Consider the following 21,706-nt stretch of genomic DNA (forward strand, 5'->3'; position numbering starts at 1 on the left):
GGAAAGAGGTAAGAGGCTGTATTATAATTTAAAGATGCTCTTGTCATTCTGTAAATACTACCTCTGGCAGCATGTATGTGAAACTGCCTAAATATGCTGTTAATCATCTCTCTCCCTGATTGCTTTATATTATAGTTAAAGCAAACACTTTTTTTTTTTTTTTTTTTTTTTTTTCCCCCTTTCTTCTAGGGTAGTCTACAATGAAGTTATACAGACTGCTAAATATTACATGAGAGATGTGACTGCTGTTGAATCTGCATGGCTCTTGGAACTGGCACCTCATTTTTACCAGCAAGGAACGGTACGGAATCAGCATAAAGCCCAAACGGTACCATTGCTGTATTAGCAGCTCTTGTATCTGAACTTTTAAAGTGTTTATGTTTTGTTGTTGTTGTCTATTTAATGGTACAAAAGTGAATTTGGTTTTGTTCATTGTAGTGGTTTTAATATAAAGAAAGAGGATAATTAATTAATGCATGAAAGCTTTTTCCCTATTATCCAGCCAACAGACATGATCTCAAAGTTACAAAGTAGTGTGTCATTCTGGTAAATGAAGCCTTCAGCCATTTTACACCTGAATATAGACAGTTGGTAGCACTTCTTGGAGCAGCACTATAGCTAGGCAGTGGTCATACTTTGCACAATAATTTTAGAGGAGTCTTTGCATGCTTTGCAAATGTTTGTGCAAATCCTGAGACTTTTTTTTGAGCGTTAGTTATGTTTACTGAAAAAAAAAAAATCATCTCTGATCTGTTCAAACTTGGAATGGCAAAAAACAGCTGCTATTTGTGCAAACTTTTATTGCAAACTCCGTTGTGTGTGATACACATACCTTTTCTTTACAAGTATCTTTTAATAGTTGTCACCATCCTTTATCAACTCTGTCTCACGTGAATTTGTCAATCTGGACTTATTCCCTGGTCATTCTGAGAACTGGATTGGTACTGAATGTTACCTAACTGTTAGTTATGCTGGAGCTGTTGATACCCCATTGCATGTCAATACTCTACTGGCAAGATTGCCAAATTGTTCTTGCATGTGAATTTCCCATGGGAGATTAATAACTACTGAGCTTTGTAGTCTAAATTGGTGAAGTATTTCCAAAATGCTGAGTGAAAAAATGCACTTGCATATCAGACCTATGCAAAACAAGAGATCTGTTTGTGCACGTAAGCAGCCATGTTGCAAAAATGGCTGTTTCTGATTTGTACATCTGCTATGCTATTTGACTTTTCTGAGAATCTGATGATGTTTTTTTTTCTTTCACTTCCTGGGGTTTTTGGAAAAAAGAAAAACACTGTGGTGCATGGGGCACCTTAGGACATACCTCTGTGGTTACAGTGTACAGCAGCATTGGCCTCTGTCCATGTAATTGACTTGAGAGGGTTAGGTTTTTTTTAATGTTGAGCTTGGATAATTCATCTCAGTTATCCAGACACTTACCATCTATAAATGTACTTACTCTAAGTAGCTGAATATTTTCTGCCTTTTTTTTTTTTTCTATAACGCATTTGACGAAGGCAGTAATGACCCCTGCAGGGTAGGCCCCTGAGTATTCAGCTGCTGTTAGACATTCTGCAAGCATGGTGTAAAAAGGAGAGAAGCCAATGTTCCAGTTGTATCAAACCTGCTCCTGAAATAACTAGTCCTTTTGACTGGAGTATTTACACGTTGTAGCATCCAATACACACCACAACATCCCATTGTGATATGACCTCTCCATGAGCTCAGGGGAGGTTTAGGTTAGATATTAGGAAAAACTTCTTCACTGAAAGGGTTGTCAGGCTCTGGAATGGGCTGTCCAGGGAGGTGGTAGAGTCCCCATCTTTGGAGGTATTTAAAAGAAGGATAGATGAGGTGCTTAGGGACATGGTTTAGTGGTGGGATGGCAGGGTTAGGTTAAAGGTTGGACTCGATGAACTTAAAGGTCTTTTCCAACCAAAGCGATTCTATGATTCTATGATTCTTCTATGATTCTATTCTATGTGAGGTTTTCCTTTAGGTAGGTAGTGTTGGGGAATGTGACCCAGTGTCTTGCTCAGGCAAAGCTTGAGTTGCTTTTTATAAGTGAAGAAGGCTTGTCTTGAGTAGTACTACCTACCTGACTGAGACAATGTGTTTTTCCAGGTAGTACTACTACTGTTGTAGATATTCTACGAAATTACATCAGAACCTAATTTTTACCATTGCCATCCTTTTGATTTGATAGAGATGAACTCAGTTTGCAGCATGACCTAAGCATTGTTTTCATCCTAAAATAAATGGAAGCTCTGGAGGATAGTGCTGGTTTTGAGGAAAATGATCTTTTCCAGTTTGGTCAGGCATCCTTATAAGCCAAAAGGCTTGTGTGCCTTTATAAACTGTTTAAAAAATATAAATATTCCTGTTGTGTAAAGCTTTGAATTATACATGTAAATTTTGAATAACCAAGCCATTGCAAGATACAAATTTATGGCGATTTATAGACATTCAGACCCTTTTTCTACTGAAGGATACATCTTTGTGCTAATAAGTGATTCCTGAAATATGAGAATTTTTATTCCTGTATCAAGTTAAAAACAAATTATAACTGAATAGGATTCTGTATGAAAAGATTTTTCTTCTACAGCTTGATCATGGTCTCGGTCAATGATGTCTCTTTCCAAATTTTGTAGGACTTTCTTCATGTTTTCATTCCACATTTTTGTAGGCCTTTTTCTTTAAGACTATAGAGGTTCAAGACTCCAAAGCAACTACAGCTGCAGTGTTAATACACTTGTTAAAATCTTGTAGTTCATATATGTACCCCGAGTGCTTAGGCACACGTGTTGTTGGGAGCACGTCCCTTTCCGTGTGTTTTTACATGCTGGCAGCTTGCTTCCAGTGGGAAATTGTGCTTGCAGTTACTGCAGAGGTACTAGGAAGATGACATTTTACAGCAAGCCAGAATATCACTTTCGGATACATGTGGGGTTTTTATTTCATAGGTTTATTTTAGCTATATCAGTAACAAGCAGAGCTTGGGAAGGGTGGTCTTTGGTATTTGTGTAAGAAAATTTATTTAATTTCAGATTAGAGACTGAAAGCATTCTAGTTGAACATTTTTCTAATTGTGTATATGCTAAGTAATTTTTCTCTTCTTTTCTTCTCTTGCAGCATCTTTCCTTAAAAGCAAAAAGGGCTAAAGTAGATGACCAGTGATCTGACACATCTTAAGTCGTGTGACATCAGATGCAGAACCTACCAGTGATTTCAAGCTGGCTACAGTCCATCCAGCAGTCAGTTCATTAGCAATTTGATCTTACATCAACTTAAACATTTAAATGCCTGCCAGGATCTGTAGGGTTTTATGCATGACCAGTACATTGTGAACCTATGTAGAGCTTGCATTGTGGACATTTTATTCTTTGCCTACTTGACCACTGTTGTTAATCTGGGCATGTTGCTCCTTTTAAATAGGTAGAAAAACAATTTAAAAAGTAAGAGGACATACAGGACCACAAAAAAAGGAATACTTCAAGAAGGAAACTGATTTCCTGGTGTGGTACAGCTGCCTTACGAGAGTGGGGAATAGGGTACCCTGCCTCCTATTACCTAGAGCACTGTGACTACTACCGGCCAAACTGAGACTGACTCCTGGCAGCAGGAGCTCAGGGCAATGAACTAGCCCTTGAAATGCAAGGGGCTGCCATGGAAACATTGATTTCATGTTGGACCATCCTGAATTGGTGCAGCTTGTGCTTCCAAGCAATAAAAGTCTCCTGCCTGAGGCTGAGCTGCCCCTGGCTCCCTGTGCTGTTACAGTCCTTCTGTAGGCAGCATTGTATTAAAATGTCTTGTTTCCGTACATGAGAGCTGCTGTTTGGGGGGGGAAGAGTAGCTCAGTATTTTTAAGAAGGATTAATTTTATTCTCAATCAGGGGACTATACACATATATTCACAAACAACCAAATACACAGGTGGGACTTTTTTTTTTTTTTTTTTTTTTTTTTTCTTTCCTGAAGAGAAAAAGTGTTAGCCTCTCACTGCTTGGAAATACCAGAAAATTTCAGCAGGGGTATATCATGAAACACTGGTTTTTAGCCTCTATCATTCAGCAAAGATTAAAAAGTTCTGTACTTACCGATCAGGAACACAGTCGTATATATTTCTTTCATTAAGAATCTGTTCTTTTCTGCTTGGAACAGTTCTTCATGTGTTACTGTAAAAGAAGGATGCTCCAAAGAGTTGCTGCTTTAATCAGGACTCCATGGCTACTTTTTAGTAAGGAACTAAACACACCTTTTTGTGTTTTAATAAAATAGCTTGGATACATGTATTTATTTTTTCCAGCCCTATTGATATTTATTTTAGAAACACATTGTTTGAAGATTTTATTTTTGTAAGACAACTGATTTGATGAATGTGTTTTTGGCATGTTAACTATAATTTTATTTTCTTCAAAAAAAAAAAAAAGTATGTAAATAGGCAAAAATTTCTACATAGAAAAAATGCCTTCCTTGTCACAGGACTGCCTTGAGAACTTTCTTGAGAGCTTCTTTACCTTCTCCCTTCCAAACACCTGCAGAGAGAACATGTTCTGTCACGTGCAGTGTGTGGTCTATTCAGTATCTGTGTACTGACTGCCAGCACAAACCAATGTCCCAATCTCCATGTATGGCACCAGCAGCATGACAAACGGTGTCACCTTCCTTGTTGTTTTCCCTGTGAACCTCACCTTTGTATTACTCTCTCTCTCCTAGAATGGAAGCTCTTTGGGGCAGGGGCTGTCTCCTAGCCAGAACTGAGAGCAGTGTTGGCGCTTACTAAGAAGGTTCAATTTGTGGGTTTTGTTTTTTTTTTTTTTTTTTCTCTTAAAGGGTGGGAGAAAGAGCTGAGTATGAAGACTTGTAAAATATCCTTGGCACTCTGTCCTCTGGAAATATTCTTAAGAAAAATAAAACCATTGAATCAAGGAAGCTTGAGAGGCCTGAGTAGTGAGTGATTTCCCAGCATACAGGGTGGTTGTACTGTGCCGGTCTGACTTGTCATGGGCTACCAGTGGTTGACCACTTCATTTATCGGGCGGTTCTGCAGAGCACTCTCCTCCAGATGTACTTGGCTATCCATCTGCAAAATTTTGTCTTGGAATGATTGTGACTTCTGCTAAGTTAAGAATCCAGCGATGTGAAAGCTTTGTAACGTGCTGCAAGCAATGCTACTTTTCTAAGAATGAGTGCAATCTGTCTTTGTAAACAAAACCAGAAATTGAGACTTGTTTTTTCAGTAGTGTTATGAACTATAGAGGTGTTGCCAGAGGTGCAGAACAGGCAGACTTTATACTAGAGATGCAGGCTAAGGGTAAGTGGGTTTAGTATCCAGATTAAGGTTACCTTTAGAGAGAAAGCACTGCTTTCATTGGAAATGCAGACCCTTTGAAGGTGTTTGAAGACAGAGATTCAAAACTTGAAAGACCTGAAAATGTCTTTACTTTGTAAAATTTTGGCCTACAGCGCTCTGCTAGATTTGTACATAGCATTATGCTTTAAATAACTTTGATTAAGGAGATGGGCGACTGTGCCTTGTATCCACTCTTTGCTGCATAAACAGTCTGTGTGCTATTTTGGGGAGGTTGGAGTAATTTGAAGATGTTTGTAAGGGAGTTTATGAAACAGTTTGAGGATTTTAAACCTGGCTTTTAGAGAATGAGGTTAAAATATTAGGCTCTTGAATTAAAATGTTGCTTGAAATAGAAGTCATGCCACCACTGGCAAGGAGATATTTTGGGGTTTTTTTGTTGTTTTTTTTTTTTTTTTTTTTAAGTAAATTTACAATCCATTAATGTCAAATTACTGGGGGGAAGAATAAAGAAGCTATACTCCTGATGTCCATCAGAAAGCACTCTCAGTGTTTCTACTCATGACTTTAGTATTGTCAGTTACAGAATAAGATGAAGCTGAATTAGAACAAAAATTCAGCCAAGGCAATATTAATTGAAATATATTTCTCATCTTGTAGATTAAAAATAATTCTGATAAACTGATGTGAAAACAGCCCTGGTTAATCTGAAGAAAGAGACCAGTAATTAAAATACTAAAATGAAAAAAGGGAAATAAATAAGGGAGATGTTACTGCCTTTTCTTCAGTGCTTTATGATAAAATTCTGATGTAGTGGGATATATAATTGAGCCATGCGCACAGCAATAGTCTCTAGATTCCAAGGTAATGTGATGTAACTGATTTTTAAGCTGAGTTGCTTTTATATATGTTATGATAAGCACATTACAGACAGGCAGCGGAAAAAAAGTGGTAAGTCAGGTCAAATGCGTCTTTAAACCAAAAAAAGTAGTTTACCAGAATTGGGTATCTGTGTGACTCCTCCTGGATCTGGTGGCTCAGGTCTTTTCTGGCTGGTGGGCAAGTGCAAGCAGGGAATAATCTCCTGTTCCAGCAAATGGAACAACAGAGCATTGAAATTTTTTCATTAATCCCAGCCATATTCTGCAAAGACACGTCTAATTATGAGGGTGGGATGGGCTTCTCTGATTCTGTTGGGAGCCTTGGCTGTAGGGAAGGAAGGAGAGAAAAGAGCAGAGAAGCAGAGAAGGGAAGGTGCAAATAGGTGCAGGGCTTCTTCATCGTCAGTTTGCATGGTGACTCATGGTGGTTACTGAGCTGCTGGCTTGCTTGGTGGGAAACTGAACTTCTAGAGGCTGACTGGGAATTAATGAGCTGGGCCAATATTGCTGTGCTTGTCCTCTTTGTGTGACTTTTGCGATAAAACACCTGACCAGTAGTCCTGGAGTCGAGGACTGGACTGCTTGTTCGTGGGGCAGTCAGCTGCTGATGCAGGAGCACAGGCACGATGCCTTCAGCCCTACGGAGGCCGACACGTGGCTGGGCTCAGCCATTCGCCTTGCCAGGCTAGAGGTGAAACTGCCTGGACAATACAGCAGCTTTGGATTTGAATGGTGGTTCTATTTGGAAATGTAGTTGTCAAAATAATTCCTTATGTTTCATCTGCTTTCTTTACCAAGGAAAATTAGCTGTAACTAGTTTGGTTTTTCCCCTGTCATTTGGGAGCATCAATGTGCATTGGTACCTCTTGTCATCCCATCATTCTGGGAAGTGTCACTTACTGGACTAGTTCATCACTGTTGAGCAATTCTGTTGAAGGCAACTTGGAACCAATGTTTATTAATTTAATTTCACAACTTCATATTATTCTCTATCGAGTGGCCATACTACCAACAGTTGGCAAAGGAAGTCAACAACACAACTCTGTATTCAGAGTAAGTTCCTCTACTGGGACCCAGAACAAACAAGTTGCAAGATGAACTTAAGTGGTGTATGGAAAAAACTGTCTGTATATCCAGTTTCTGGTCTGTTCTCAGACTTGCACAACTTTTGTCCTTGAGAGCTTGTATGGGTTTTTTTCTTCTGTCAATGAATAACTGTATCTTTCTCTGTCAGCTTTCTCAGAGATGTGCATTTTTGGCTTAAAACTGACTGCATTTTGAGAAAGATGCCAGTAGATGGCAGGCATCAATTAGAAGCAGCAGTATCTTGGGAAAAAATAACTGGCCAATTCTTAAGAGTTTTTCTTATTCTTCAGTTTTAGCATTGAATTAGCTTAGTGATAAGTGGGATGAGGAAGGGTAAAGGAAAAAGCTTTCAGTGGCTGTGGGATAAAGTCACAATTTGAAGTGCAGAGATTAGTGAAAAAGCCCAGTGTGCCCCACTGGTTTAAAAACAAACAAAATGCACCAACCCCCCCCAAAAATCCCAACCAATAAATTCTACAGCAGTTTTTTGAGTCATGGAAAAGGCATCTTTACTGTAAACCATAGCTGGAGGTCTGGCAGAGTGTGCTGGGCATGTTAATACTGCAAGAAGATTGACAGCATTTGTTACTGGCTTCTACTTTTGGCTTATCCAGGTGACCAACCATAGTTGAAATTCAAAGAGGGTTTTTTTTTACTTTTTTGTAACTACTTCCAGCTACAACTCTCAGTTTTTCAATAAACTAAATTTTGCAGCCACCTCGGCTGATAGAAATACGTTTGTAATAAAATGAAGAGTGAATAGAATCCTTCAAGCTCAAAATTCCTGCACATGGGCTTTGTGCATCCACAGAGCTCCTCCTGTGGAATGAAAAAGCCTAAGGCTGGAGCAATGGGCCCCGTTAACAAAAGATATTCCCTAGAGGTTTATTGAAGCATCAGTCTAAGGCTACAAGTCTTGGTTACTTAGAACTTTCTGCTTTCCCCACACCAGTATTTTCATATCTCACTTTATAACTATGTAAGGTGTACTGAAATGCTCTTCTAGTGTTCTACTCATCAAGCTGTCTTGGTTGAAAGTCAGCATTAACCATGTTGATTTTCCTCTGTGAAATACAGGTGAACTAGCAAAGTGCCTCCTTCCAGGAAAATTTTGTAAAATTGAAAACCTGGGAGGGAAGCACCAGGGCCAGTTCTGCTTGAATATGTGTACAGGGAGCTCTGGAGACGTGAACAAGGCTTGGAGGAGCACAAGGACCAGAAGTCCTTGGGCTGTAGTTTGCAAATATCAGTCTGTGTGCAAAATGTGGCCAGCCCAGCGGAGCATGTGAAGGGATGCACGTATGGGGTAGGGACACACTGTATTTCTTTCCACAGGCATCTGCTGCTGGCTCTGCTCTGACAGGACGAAGGTTGTGAGGTGCCCTGGTGTGGCAGTCCTTAGGTGGGTGTTTCCCTGATGGTAGGTGGATCCTGATCCTGTCCACCCTCCCACTTGGCTTTTATCTCCTTCCCCTTTGGAGCAGCAGCTGTCACATCCGCTCCAGAGAATCTTCTGATCTGTGTTGGATTCTGGCCACTATTGCAATAAACAAAATTAACAGTTTAGGGCAAAAAAAATCCATTCTGTTCATGGCAACATGGTAGATGTGCTTTCTCTCAGGGGATGCAAAAATGGCTGCCTGCTCAGTTCCAAAATTGTCTTTTGCAGGGCTGCAGTTTTGTGAAGCTGTGAGATGCAGAGGTTGTATTTAGCAGTGTTGCCAATTATGAGACATAAAAAATTGCCTGGGAAAACTCCTTTTTGCCCTTTGTTACAAAATCATAATAATTATATATATGTATATTTAATTTGTCTTTCAACTTTATTTTAGTTCTCCTTAGCAGTTTCCAGAGTACGCAGCAGCACAAGGAGCATCACGTGAGGAAACCCCTGATTGCCACTTACAGTGTGAGCACAAGAGATGGCCTCAGCTGGTTGCAGCTGCAGATCTCACCCTCACTGTTTCCATGGTGGCTCCCAGGTCCGAGGGAGAGGCAGGAGGGGAAGAAGGCTTTGATGGAAGAGCTTTGCAGGTGGGAGAAGCCAGAGGAGGATGTTTCCTATCCTTGGAGTGGGTGTTGGATGGCACAGGGTTTTTCCCAGCAGTGTAGAGGCGTGCATCCTGCTTTGCTTGTGCAGCCTCTGCCTGCAAGGGTCCCTTCAAGGTCAGCAGGTCTCAGACCTGATCAGGGGATCACCCACCAGTTTCCTGTAGACTTCCATCCCATCCTACTTTGCTGGGCCAAGTCAAAACTTAGAGAAGAAAGAGCAGGACTGAGAACAAAAAACCTCAATGGCTTTTTAGCTCCCTTCAGGCCAAGAACGAATTTGTTTATTGCAGATGCCTGTTGGCAGAAAGATAATCCCGTTGGGCAGGGTGCGTTTTGATGCCAGGAAACATCTTCCATGAGCCAGGTTTTATGGAACTTCTGTTTCTCTTTCTGGTATCTGGTGAGACATCAGGGTTTCATAACTGACTCGTGAGCCGTGCAACAGCCCCACTGAAGCAAGAGCAGGGACGCAGTCCCTTCAGATGAGTTAGGACCTGAAAGAGCCCGGCTCATGTCCAGTCCTGCTACCAAGAGCAGGATCTGTTTGTAAGGCAGAATTTATCCTTCCTCCTTCCTATTCTTCCCCTTGCCTGTTGATGTTTTGGGAGGCTGAAGACTGTTTCCCAGTGTGTGGGTATGCACGTTGGGTGTTCAATATCTGGGACAACAGGGCACAGACTTTAGCAGATGCCTTCAGGCACTGCAGGGATGGGAACGTGTCAGGGCTTAGAAGGAGAGTGGGGAAGCAAGAGATGCACTTTATCTAGAAAAATAAAAGCTTGGCAAACTGTGTCCCAGAAGGTGCTTCTCACTGAAGGGAATGCCCTTCCTCGGCTGAAGCCCAGACATCCACTATCATTTCCAAGCTGGCTGTTAGTAGGGGAAGGTGGGTCCATTCTGGCTCTGCTGCTGTGCGGGCACGGGCTGGGGTGGTGCTTGTGTGAGGCATTGATCACAGCAGCTTCTCCGACGTGTAAATACAGGCTGAGGCAGTATGGAATACCGATGGCCATTGGGAGCTGTCAGACCAGTCAGGACACCAAAAAGGGCTCTTTGCAGCTCCCTGGTGGGGCAGGGTGCTGGGCAGTCTGGAACATTGCGGGGGGGCGTTCAGAGCTGAGCGAAGTGCCTTGTCTTGCTCAAAATCTTTCTGGTTTCTTGGAAATTGCAGCTGATGCTGATTTAACCCTTTGCACTGCAGGAAGAGCCACTGAAGAGAAAGTGGTGTGTTAGAGTGGTGAGGGACTGGAGAAGCCTTGGAGTCTCTTGTTTCAGGTGGAGAAGCAGAAAGCAATTCCTCCTGCAGCTGCGTGCATGGTACCTGCTGCACTGGAGCACTTCTGGAGGTCGTCATTCCTGGCTTTGTAACAAAATCTGCCTTCAGAACTGGCTTGTTAGTCTGAGCATCTACATGATAGGGAGTCAGCCTGCGATCTGAACACATGGTCTAGCTAGCAGGGCTCACTGAAGTCCATATAGCAATGGAGCCAGTCATTAGAGCTTGTATACGTGCTTCTTGTTTGCAGCAGTGCACATCTCTCTTGCTGTGGTGAGGGCAAACAGGCTGCTGTTCCCCCTTCATTTGGCTAAGAGTGCCCACAAGGTCACGGCGAAGTTGTAAAGAGTTCATGTCCCTGAGCCTGGAGACTGTACAGACCCACGTTATGTTCTGGTTCTTATCCTGCCAACAAAACATCTATGGAGAAAGCTACTTTTTGGTAAACAAATTGCAACACTCAAGCCTCTTGGGTACCCCTAGGATATCACTGTTCAAAATGTCCCCACTGGTGCTATTTTGTGAGCAGGGTTTGTGGCACGTTAGCGCCTGTGTAACACACATTGTGCAGGTCATCGTGTGGGTAGATATGGGTATCGTTAGTGTATCTTTGCACCGTCTGATTTAAGCGCCATTTGGAGGCCTCCTGAGGATGTGCTATACCACAAGGAAGAGTTACGAAGATGAAGGAGGAGGTCCGAGTGGAAAACACTCATCATTCAGTGAAGAATGAAGGGATCAGTGGTCAGGGGAGGGCTGCAGGTGCTGGCTGGTAAGAACACGTGCTGCTCTGGATCTGCTCTATGTCCTCCTGCTCTTCTCCATCTGAAAGCCTTTTATAGATGCCTCTTAATTCCTGTCCCTTTGTCATCAAGTCCTTTCAAGTCTATTTAAGGGTGTCCTTGTCAGTGTGGGGAGTGGTATACAGAGGGAAGATCTATTGTAGGAGGAGATCCCAGGGACTAGGAAAGCTGAAATATATGGGACCCCACTACTCATTTCTTAGTCATTTGAGTGAAGTTTCCGTTAGGATTTGGAAGCTTTCCAGGAGCCCTTGTACCTAAGGAAGCAATAATTTTTGGCAAGACAGGTATTTTAGGCTTTACCACAATTCCTGCATCAGGTGCAGTGAGAGGAGAGTTGAGTTGAGCCTAACAGAGCTTTGACCAGGGCAAAGCCATGCTGAGGGCACCATGGAGGCAGGCACAGTGTGAGTGCCTGTTACCATCACAGGTCTTCTCAGGGTGGGTTCTTCAGGGATAAACACCTTCAAGGAGTCCAGGGGTACTATAGACCGCTTTGGAGCAGGCTGGTTTGTGTATTTTTACAAAAGTTAGAGGATAAACATTGTGTACTAGCCTCCTCCCTCCAGAATTTTATTCCGGAATGAAATTTTGCTTGGAGACAGAAAGAACTGGAACATCTGAATTTTGCTGCTGACTTTGTCCCTTACTGGGTAAATCCACTTGCAGTTCCTTTTACTGAAGTGTAAATACGGGTGAAATTTTGTCTCCTATGGCAGTAGGAGACTGTAACGTCTGTCAGATATATTGACACCCACAAACACGATGCTTTCTGGAAGGCAAAAATGGTTTTGGCAAGGAGGTTTGCATGTTGGGAGTTTTCTCTCCAAAGCTAGCTGAAACATTCCAAGAGAAAGCTCTTCTTTTGAAAACTGGAATTAGCAGATTGGTGACATCTGATATTTCTCAGCGCTGACTGATCTTTAAATGCTATGCTTGAGTTGAATTGCACTTTTTTTCTTCAATTTCTTTTTTAGATTTTTTGGTTTATTTATGCCACTTGTCTCCCTTTAATTCCTCCTTTGTGGTCACTGGAGAAAAACTAGTAGAGCAAGTAAGCCTTCCACCTCGCCCTTCTCCTGCTATAGTTGAGTGGCAGAAAGTAATTCGCCACATCTCTCCCCTCCCTGTGCTTTTCCACTGCAGAAAGATGGAGACTTGCAAGTGAGGGTTGTTCCCCTCCTCCTTTTCTGTTTGAAAGAAAGCAGTAGAAGCAAGGTAAAACTTCAAAGTATGGATGAACTTTTAGAATTTTCCTTGAAAAAAGGATCAAAACCTTTTTAAGGAAAATTTTTCTGGAAAAAAATTTCAGGTTATGGTCCCCTCTGCAACTGCCCAGCCATTTAGGCTTCCCCTCTCCAAGCTGTGCTCCATGCGTGCACGCATGCACTCTCAGGGCCCTCCAACTCACTGGGCCTTTATAACGAAATGAAAGGGCTGTTCTTGACATTCCCAACAATTCTCGGTTGCTTCTGCGTGTGTGCATTGTTTTGGCTGAAGGGTTGGCGTGACACAGTCAAGGTGGGAAGTATTGAGAAAGCTCCTGCTGTCAGCAGGCAGCTGTTAAAATCTTGGTGCTTATGTGATGCTGAATAGGCAACATGGAACTCCTAAGTGGAGCAACACGTGGCAAACAGGTCATGAAAAACGGCAAATGGATCAAAATTAATGATTATAAGGAACAGCTTTTCTAGGCAGCTTCTTGTCTGAACAGCAAGTATGGTTCAGTGGTTTGGAAGCTCTTTTAACATCTTTAAAGATTAAATCCCTCCGTCACTGTAGTGTAAACTTGCATTAGTTATTTACAGCTACCTGCATGAAAGGGCTCTGAGCATGAGTCAGGGATCTGCAAGGTCTAACTTCTGGATGTCTGGCTCCTGCACTGGACACCACAGCCTTGTGTAGGTGTTTAATCTTCCGTGCAATGCAAAGGGACTGCTGATGCCAAAGGATAATGTTCATAGCATTCAGTTTGCTTAGTGGGAAACCCACCTGAGACAGCCAGGGAAAAGTGAGTCTGAGGTGGTAGTCCTGGTGGGAGCTCGGCTCTTTGGGGTACTGTGAAAACTTTCCTGGAACTGAGTTTCTAAAAGCCTCCCTGTAAGGTGATGTAGACATATGTGAACCGGTTCCAAAACTGGAAACCCAGAACTCAGATGCCAGTGGGATGCTGATGGCCAGCAGTGATACAGCTGCATGAGTTACGTGCCCTTCTGAGGGAGGTGCACATAGTCACATCACTTCGTTGACCCTTGCTGCTAAGCAGGCAAATGGGCTGTAAGGATGTGGAGTTCATGGCTTTAGCTCTTGCGACCTCAGCACCCCACTCTGCTGCAAAACTGTTGAAATTGTAACTATAGGATGAGATGGATAAGTGGTAAATTCCTATTCTGTGATGGATCAGTGTTTAATACATTCACCTAGGAGACTCTGATGGGGCTCCTAAGCCCTCTTCAGTCGAAGGTGGTAACAAACTCAATACCTCAGGAGAGAGTCTGAGGGTGAAAAAGGGGGCACATTGCACCCTCTGAGCACAGATCAGCTACCTCTTGTGAAAGGTAACCAGCATCGCATTGGCTTGGGGGAAGGATGTGGCTGCAGCTCTGGAAGCAGCTCCCCAGGGAGCAGAGAGATGCAAATCCTTGTACAAGTTCTGTCTGTGTATTTGGTGTGAGAGGGATGTTGGGCAGAACACCTTGCAGGGCCTTTGGGATGTGGCAGTAGCTGGGACCATACAGTTACTGCAACTGGAGAGCCTGTCCCCGTGAGCTGGGCAGAGCGGGCAATGCCGTTGCGCTGGTCCAGACCTGGGGTCAGGGGAGTCCAGCACAGGTTAATGGTGAAGGCTGGGGAGTCTGCGATGCTGACAGCAGGGACAGCTAGGCTCGGAGGCACTCAAGTAACAAATTGAACGGTGAATATCTTAAGATGACTCTGGTTTATTGTCCAGATCAGGTCAGCGGAAAAAATATTGCGAGACTGAACAAAGAGACAGGCTGCTTTAGCAGATAAATGGACTGATCATTTCGTATTGAGGAACAATCTCTAAAACATAGTTTACTGCGCAGCTGAGGGCTGAAGCATTTGCTGATGCCAAGAGCTCCTTCTTTGACCCTAGGCACGCGTGGAATTAAATAGCGCGGTGTTTTTTGATGGTTAAACTCCCCGAAGAAGACACTCCATTTGTTACCAGGGCTCTGATGAAGTAAAGTGTGGTTTATATGTACAAGGCCGGCCTTCAACTCATCTCAGAATGAATGGAGAGGTAAAATTGAATTTTACACTCCTGCTGCTATGATTAATGTACGGGCTCTCCCATCCAGCGGCCGGCCGCAGGAGGGCAATGCAGGCTCGCTCTGCGGGCTGCCGCGCAGGAGCCTGCCCGTCTCCACTTATGCACAGGGATGCCAAATAGAGGGGAGTCTGCATAAATGAATAGCTGTTGTAAGAATAAACCTGTTATAGCAATAAATTCCCTGTGTATCCGTCTCAGCACAGCCCTCTGATATGAGGCCGCACCTGACAAAGGAATAAACTTGTTAGATGAATAAAAGAGCACACATACATTAAATCAGAGTCTAATGCCAGGAGACTAAAGCGGGCTGCGCAGCACTGGCCATGCAACGTTTGCACTGCGCCTCGCCAAGGAAGGGGAAAACGGGTAAAGCAGCTTGAGGGAAATGCTCAGTATTGGGCAGGGACGTGCAGGGCTGAAGAGTGTCTGGTGGCCCTTCGGCCCTGTTGCTCTGTCCTCTAGGATGTCTTGGAAGAAGGCACAGTAAGACCTAAGGGTTTTGAAAGCTTCTCACAGGCAGGAGAGGAACAAGCTGCTCTCAAAATGTGTATTGTCCTCATCCACTTCAGGAGCAAAGGAGTGGGTGAGACCTGTTCATAACTTCATTTGGGACTGAGTGGCTTCAACAGAAGGAAGCTGGGAGGCCAGGAGCTATGAAGCATCCTTGTATTGAGGAGAGGTACTCTCTGCAGCCCTTGCCATTGCACTCTTCTTCCACTCCCTGGGACTCTGGTTTTCCTGCTGGGCAGAGAGGGTTGGTTGCCTCTGATTCCTTTCCCACTAGTTCTGGTGGGGAAACAAGCTTCTGTGAAACCCTTCAACGCTAAGAGTTGTTCCCCAGCCCTCCTGCATGTTTGCTGTTCTGGGGGAAGTCCTGGTGCTTCATCTACAGAGCGGTGACTACCTCCTTCACCTTGACCCCCAGCTTCCTTAAAGCTCATCTAGATGGTCTACAAATAAATCCTCCCTTCTGGTTTATCCCCAGCTGTGGGGGATGATCTGGCCCCACTCACGAGTCAGGGCACCATCTTCCTTTTGCAGTGTTTGACCCAGTTTTAGGTCTCTTCGCCCTACACAGCAGCATTTGCCCAAATGAACACTCACACAGCAGCATTAAGGCTCACAGCACCAAGGGGCAAAACGCAGCAGGAGGTCACCAGGAGAGAATTGGTTCCCTCTGACTCCCAAGGTAGAAGGAATTTCTTAGAACAAGCAGGACCTCAGGCCCAATAAAGGAAGAAGTTGGTGGGTTTTTTTCTGCTAATAAGATTTTATATTTCCCCCACTATGGTGTTATCTATTGGATATAAGAGCCGATCTGAATGCTTACAAATGATCTGCAGGGCTTGCTGTGGTTAGATGGAGTATGGCCCGGTAGCAAATAGTTGCAAGACTAAACTGTATCATCTTAGTTTAGGTAGAAAGATGCTCAACTGCTAAAGGGTGATGTGTTTATTGAAAATAAACATTTAAAAAGGTATAAATAAGGAAAATGTTGGGTGTTTTCCCTAAAATTCACTGTACTATTTGGCTAAAAATGAAGCAATTCAAGGCAATGAAGTACAGTAAAAGTAGAACAGGGTAAGCAATTGCCTTTCACCATCTCTGCATCCCTGATCTCAGGACTTCTAAAGGCTAAAGGGCAGAGTTGCTAACAGGAAAACAATATGGAAACCTGTTCGATCTGGTCTGCTGAAATCAATGGATTCCTGCCCACATGGCTCTAACAGGACTGAAAACAGAACTGTGTAAATTATTTTATTTTTTTTATGTGGGCTTTTTTTTCTTGATAAACTTAAATTTTAAATGTCAAGTATCAGGTGAAACATCTTTTTACTTTGTATTTTTCTGCTGGAATGCAAAATCAGAAATGCTGTTTCGGATCCTATGAAACTTTTTATTCCAGACAAATTATTTTGTTTTGCTCCTGGTGCATCTTAAATTTAGGTACCTTTGTAAGATTCTGTCACTAGAACACACTTCTCAGCTAAAGTTGTGACCAGGACCCTGCCCTCACCAGCTGCTGGGTGAAGCACATGGGGTAGAGAACCTAATGCTCTGGAAACTGAGCAACCTGATCTGGTTAAAGGTGTCCCTGCTCGCTGCAGGGGGGTTGAACTAGATGACCTCTAAAGGTCTCTTCCAACCCAAAACATTCTGTGATTGATTCTATGAAATGAGCCTGGTTGGAAGAGCAGCTGCTTCTGTACTTGGCGGTTTCTCAGATGTTGAACATGGAATGAGCTGATTCTCCTTGGGCAGCGCCTTGATAGTCTTTAAACCAGCAACCTACTGGCTGGAGAGGCTTCTTTATCCTCCAGCTGTTTCAGAGCAAGGTATGATGTGATTAAACACCCTGTGCCTTGAGGAGGACTGTGCTTTGCAGGGTTCCCCACAACAACCTTTGGTCTTTTAAGTTGACATCACTTTAAAGAGAGATTTTTTTTTTTTGACAATGCTGTTCATTTTTCTACACCACACAAAAATAATTTTGTTTTGCTTTCTGATATACTGAGATGGGAGGAAAATTTTCACTGTTGGTGAGGAAGATAGATTGACTTGCTGCTTATGAGCCTTTTTGCTCAACTAGTGGGAAGGTGTGTGACTTCAGGGGACAGAGTTTGCATAGAGAGATCTTTTATAGAGGTTCTGGTGTCAGGTAAAATCCACAAAGAAACGATTTCTTTTTTCTTACTGGAGTAAAACCTGTGGTGCTCATTTCTCTGCTCTTCCACCCAGCCCAGTGTAAGCCCAGGGATGAGATGTCCACTCCATTTGTGGCCCTTTCCACTATCAAAGGCTTCTGTATAGGGTATGATTGAGTTATGACCAGCAGTAATAAAACCATCACTCCATTATATACAGAGCTTTTGGTAGCTGTCGGTCACATCTCACCTCTTGAAAAGTACAAAGTATGACAAGCTGCTTTCTGGAGCCTACAACAGACTGTTGCTTGCTCCAAATCCAGCCTGGGCTGAAACGCATGGTAGTGGTGGAGGGCTGAGGGTCCCTCTTACCTGGCCATGTCACTCCTGTAGTAAATCTGAGCCCATCTCTCCTGGGTAGGGTGGTATGGCTGGGGGGCAGGTGGCTTCTGAACATCTGCGTCAACTTAGCTCCTTTCTTCCACTCGTCCCAGAGTGGAGCTGCGGGTGCAGCAGGCGCCCGGCTGACAAAAAATAAATGGCTGAAGGATAACAATGAGTCAGGTGAAAAAAGGAAATTGTTTTTTTGACAATCTGCTATTGGGGGAAGGGGGGGGGACAAAAGACCCTGTAAGAATGAGGAGCCTGGGAGAAAGGGGATAAGTTAACATTAAATGGGCATGTGGTGACAGGGGGGGAAATGGTGGGACAGCTGGAAATGCAGCAGGAGGCTGGAGAAAATCGATACGAGATAAGCGTTCCAGGGGTTGTGCTGTTCATCAGGTGACAAAGTTAAAGGCAGGGAGACACTAAAAGTGAGAAAATATCACTGACCCCCTGCAGTATTGATCAAACAGCTGAGACACTCAAGGCCAAAGTCACTAATAAAGTGAGACGTATCAGCAAGAAGCCCATGAGAGCAGATGAGTTGGCTTCCGAAGGTCTTAAAAATAAAAATAAAATGTATCTTCAAAAGTTCTTGTTAACCATCTTCTTTGTCTTGTTAAGTGCAAGGGGAACAAAGCAGCTTTGTGGAGAGGCACAGCCAGGGAACAGAGATGCATGAAGGTTTTCTGTGTTATTAAAAAGGGGGTTGAAAACTGAGCGGATTTTGTAGTGGAGAGAAGAGAGGAGCCAGTAATGCTGGGGAGGGCCAGCGATTCTGCAAGCTGCTGCTGCCAGCACTGCCAGGACACCCGCAGGAGCTGACTGAGCTCTGCTCAGAAATCTCAGACAGGAGTCATGCCCCAAAATTCAGACTACAAAACTAAATGTGTGCTCCTGCCTTAGCCTGTCTATCTGAACTCCTGCAGTGATACCATTGCACATCTGCTAGCGATGTCCCACAAAGCTGGAGCCTTAAATCTGGCCTTGCATTGGTTTTCATAGGGAAGATGGGGCTAATTGTATTGCTTGGTTTCCTCTAATTACACACAGCTGAGGGATGCAGGTAATGGCAGCGCTCTCACAGGACAAAGACATTTCAAATGGGACCAATAATTCAATTTAACAGATATTTATTCCCTGCCTCCCTCCCCTTGAAGCACCTGAGGATTTGATGCCCTTATTTCTGTTGCTTTTTGAAATAGACTCAGGAGAGCTTGGTGTGTTGGTGCGGCCACAACCCTCAGCTATCCTTGACCACCTTGTATACCAAAACTTGCCCCAGAGCTGGATGAGAGGGTGCTTGTGGCACCACTGTGTGCCGGGAGCTGCCCCTGCTGCTGCGGAATCTTGGGCTCAGAGAAGCAGAGGTCTGTGGGGCAGGGAGCAAGCCTTGCCTGGGGTGAAGACCCCCATTCCACCTCCCAGTCACTTCAAAATGACTTTTTACGGTGCATGGATGGTGTGAAAAGTGAGAGGAAAGTAGTTGCAAAGACAGTAAATGTGTTTTAAAGTGTTGTCTGGAAAAGGCACCAGTAGAGAGAGGAATAAGGCTGTGTGGTAGGCTACAGTGGAAAATGGAGTAACTCCAGTTTTGGTCCTTGATGATGCATACATGTAAAAAAAGAAGAAAAACCCCCTCTCCTCTTTTCTTAAAATTAAAGGGATCAGGAGAGTCTTTTCATGTCCTGTTACTTGGTTTTTTTAGAATGAGATAGGTTCCTGGATGATTGTTGTGTACTGGGAAATATCTAATCTGAACTCAAATGGAAAATCCATCGTACGTTTCTAGGAGTCATTTCCACCCTGTAGGCAGCCTCCCAGGGTCTCGCAGCCGCTGCTGAGTGGCCCCACGATGGTTGCTGCAAGCAGGCAGCTCGCTGTGACATTGGTACAGCTCAGGTTGTGCCCCTGCTGAAAACTTCAGGGGTCTTCAGGCTGAGTAAGGGCAGAAACTGTTGTCAAGAGGCGTAGGTGCTAAGAAAAAATAAAAGAGCTTAAATAAGACCTTTACTGTGATCTGAAATCAACTTAGCTATCTTAAAGTGCTCTGCAGTTGCTTTATCCTAGTATAGGAGTGACTTTTATTCACTATATTTGTTCTTTTGTCCCAATTGAAAAAACAAGACTTCACGGCAAATTTTTTTTCTAGAGTCATGAAATTAAAGACATGATTTGGAGCAATTATTTGGGAATTACTGGGCTAGGTAATTTTCCTTGGCAAATTAGACCTACATACAGCATCACCTGAAATCACACCTCCATAGTTTGATTTATAAGTTCTTCTAGAGCAAGCTTTTTAGCTGAATTGCTGGTTTAACATCTAGTAGAAAACTGGAATTCTGATATTTCAGGCGTTTGGTTGTTATAAAGCACAACGCATTCCCTACATGACTGAAGAGTGGTTAAAATACTCAAATTGGTGGCTGTCTAGATTCTCCAGTGCCATTAGCTGCACCTCAGAGTCACGTTGTCTTGCACCTTAGCAGGCAGAGTGTTGTGTTCGTTACCATCCATCCGCGTCTGTATTGCTACAGTCAGGGACTCAAGGAGAGGCTGAGGTTGGAAGGCAGCTCTGGAGATCATCTTAGTCCAGCCCTCTGCAAAGCAGGGTCAAGCAAAGCATTAATTTCATTCACTGCTTTTATTCCAGTAATACAGAATCATATATCTCATATTCTTGTAATATCTTGTATTCTTGTAAAGCTGAAGTGAGCTGGGAACTAGTTCCACAAGGAAAGGGAAGGAGCAATCGAGAGGAGGAAGTCTTTTGCTTCAACTTGCAATAGAAACAGTGTGGGGAAAAACTGCAGGATGCACAGAAACTGCTTGAGAGGAGGTTAGGCCCAGGTCCCACTGGTTGCTTGTAGGTATGTGGATTTGAAGTGAATGGTTCGTGGATGTGTTCATCATTAGGATAACTTCTTCTGATTAATATTTGTATCTTCTAGCAAAATCTTCGTTGTTTCACATTTTTTAGAAGTTGGTGTGAGGGAGGAACTAAATGATCTGCTTGACCTCTCTGTTGCTAAAATGCCCTTTTATTCCAGTTCTTAGTGTGTCTAGGAACAGAAGTGTCCCAGAATTAGCCAGAAATAGCAGAGAGGGTCTCTTTAGGCTATTTCGTTGAGCTATTTTATAATTATCCTAGCACTTGCATCATTATCTGCTCACGTGAACTGTTGTCGTGCACTTTCTTTTACCTGCCTTTATTGTGTTGTTAAGATCCTGAATACTGGGAAAACAGAGTTGTGTGAGACTTGTTCTTCTGGCTCAGAAAGAAGAGGAAAAACCCACCCTTTTGTTAGTTTTTTTGAAAGAGAGCGTCCACTGGCTCCTGTCTTTCCTCTGGCTTTTGCCCACCTCCCTTGTGGAAAAAGAAGGAAAGGAAGATGCAATAAATACTAACTTAGTAACTAAAGTTATACATGAAATCCCGGTTGTAACAGTGATGTAGTGTCCTAAAGCATGTGTACCGTGAAGAATTTTAGCACAGGTACTGACAGGTCCTCTTGAGGAGGTTTTCAGGAGGGGGGCGGGGGCGTAAAGAAGAGTCCACAAAGGAAGCTGACGGAGGAGAAGGGAATTTATGTAGCTCAGATATAGGGAAGAGAGGTTAAAGGCTTTGCTGGCTTCATCAGGTTTCTATATGATAGTAAAAACAACTGCACCTTAAATTCGTATCTGAAGACCCTAAACCAGAAGACAGTGTTTGTTTTGAAGGTTAGGATTACCATTGGAAATGTATCTCAAATTTTAACTGGTACATTGACCATTTTATATGCAGCAAGGACAGATCAGCAAGCAAAGACAGATTAATTTAATTAAATCAATATGTGATCACTAAGCCTCATAATAAAACCTTAAATAAAGACTTTGGGGAGAAAAACTGATTACCTTTGCAGAGTATGAGACGGAACAATGGTTTGTTCATGAAATACTTTTTCAACAGTTTAAAAAATGATTG

The 21,706-nt window shown here is 43.2% G+C and overlaps 1 protein-coding gene across 1 annotated transcript in view; it reads left to right on the plus strand.

Annotated features, from left to right (window-relative positions):
* The window catches only part of DHX35 (DEAH-box helicase 35), a 32,079-nt gene extending 27,279 nt beyond the window's left edge, over nt 1–4,800 (plus strand). The window contains exons 23-24 of the mRNA XM_035900846.1: nt 190–301; nt 3,136–4,800. Of these exons, the coding sequence (XP_035756739.1) occupies nt 190–301; nt 3,136–3,180 (157 nt within the window). The 3' untranslated portion in view covers nt 3,181–4,800. The remainder of the gene's footprint in view (nt 1–189; nt 302–3,135) is intronic.
* The last annotated feature ends 16,906 nt before the right edge of the window (nt 4,801–21,706 follow it).

This window comes from Egretta garzetta, unplaced genomic scaffold (assembly GCF_000687185.1).
Source record: "Egretta garzetta isolate BGI_Z169 unplaced genomic scaffold, ASM68718v1 scaffold188, whole genome shotgun sequence".
In the NCBI taxonomy this organism is placed as follows: Eukaryota; Metazoa; Chordata; class Aves; order Pelecaniformes; family Ardeidae; genus Egretta; species Egretta garzetta.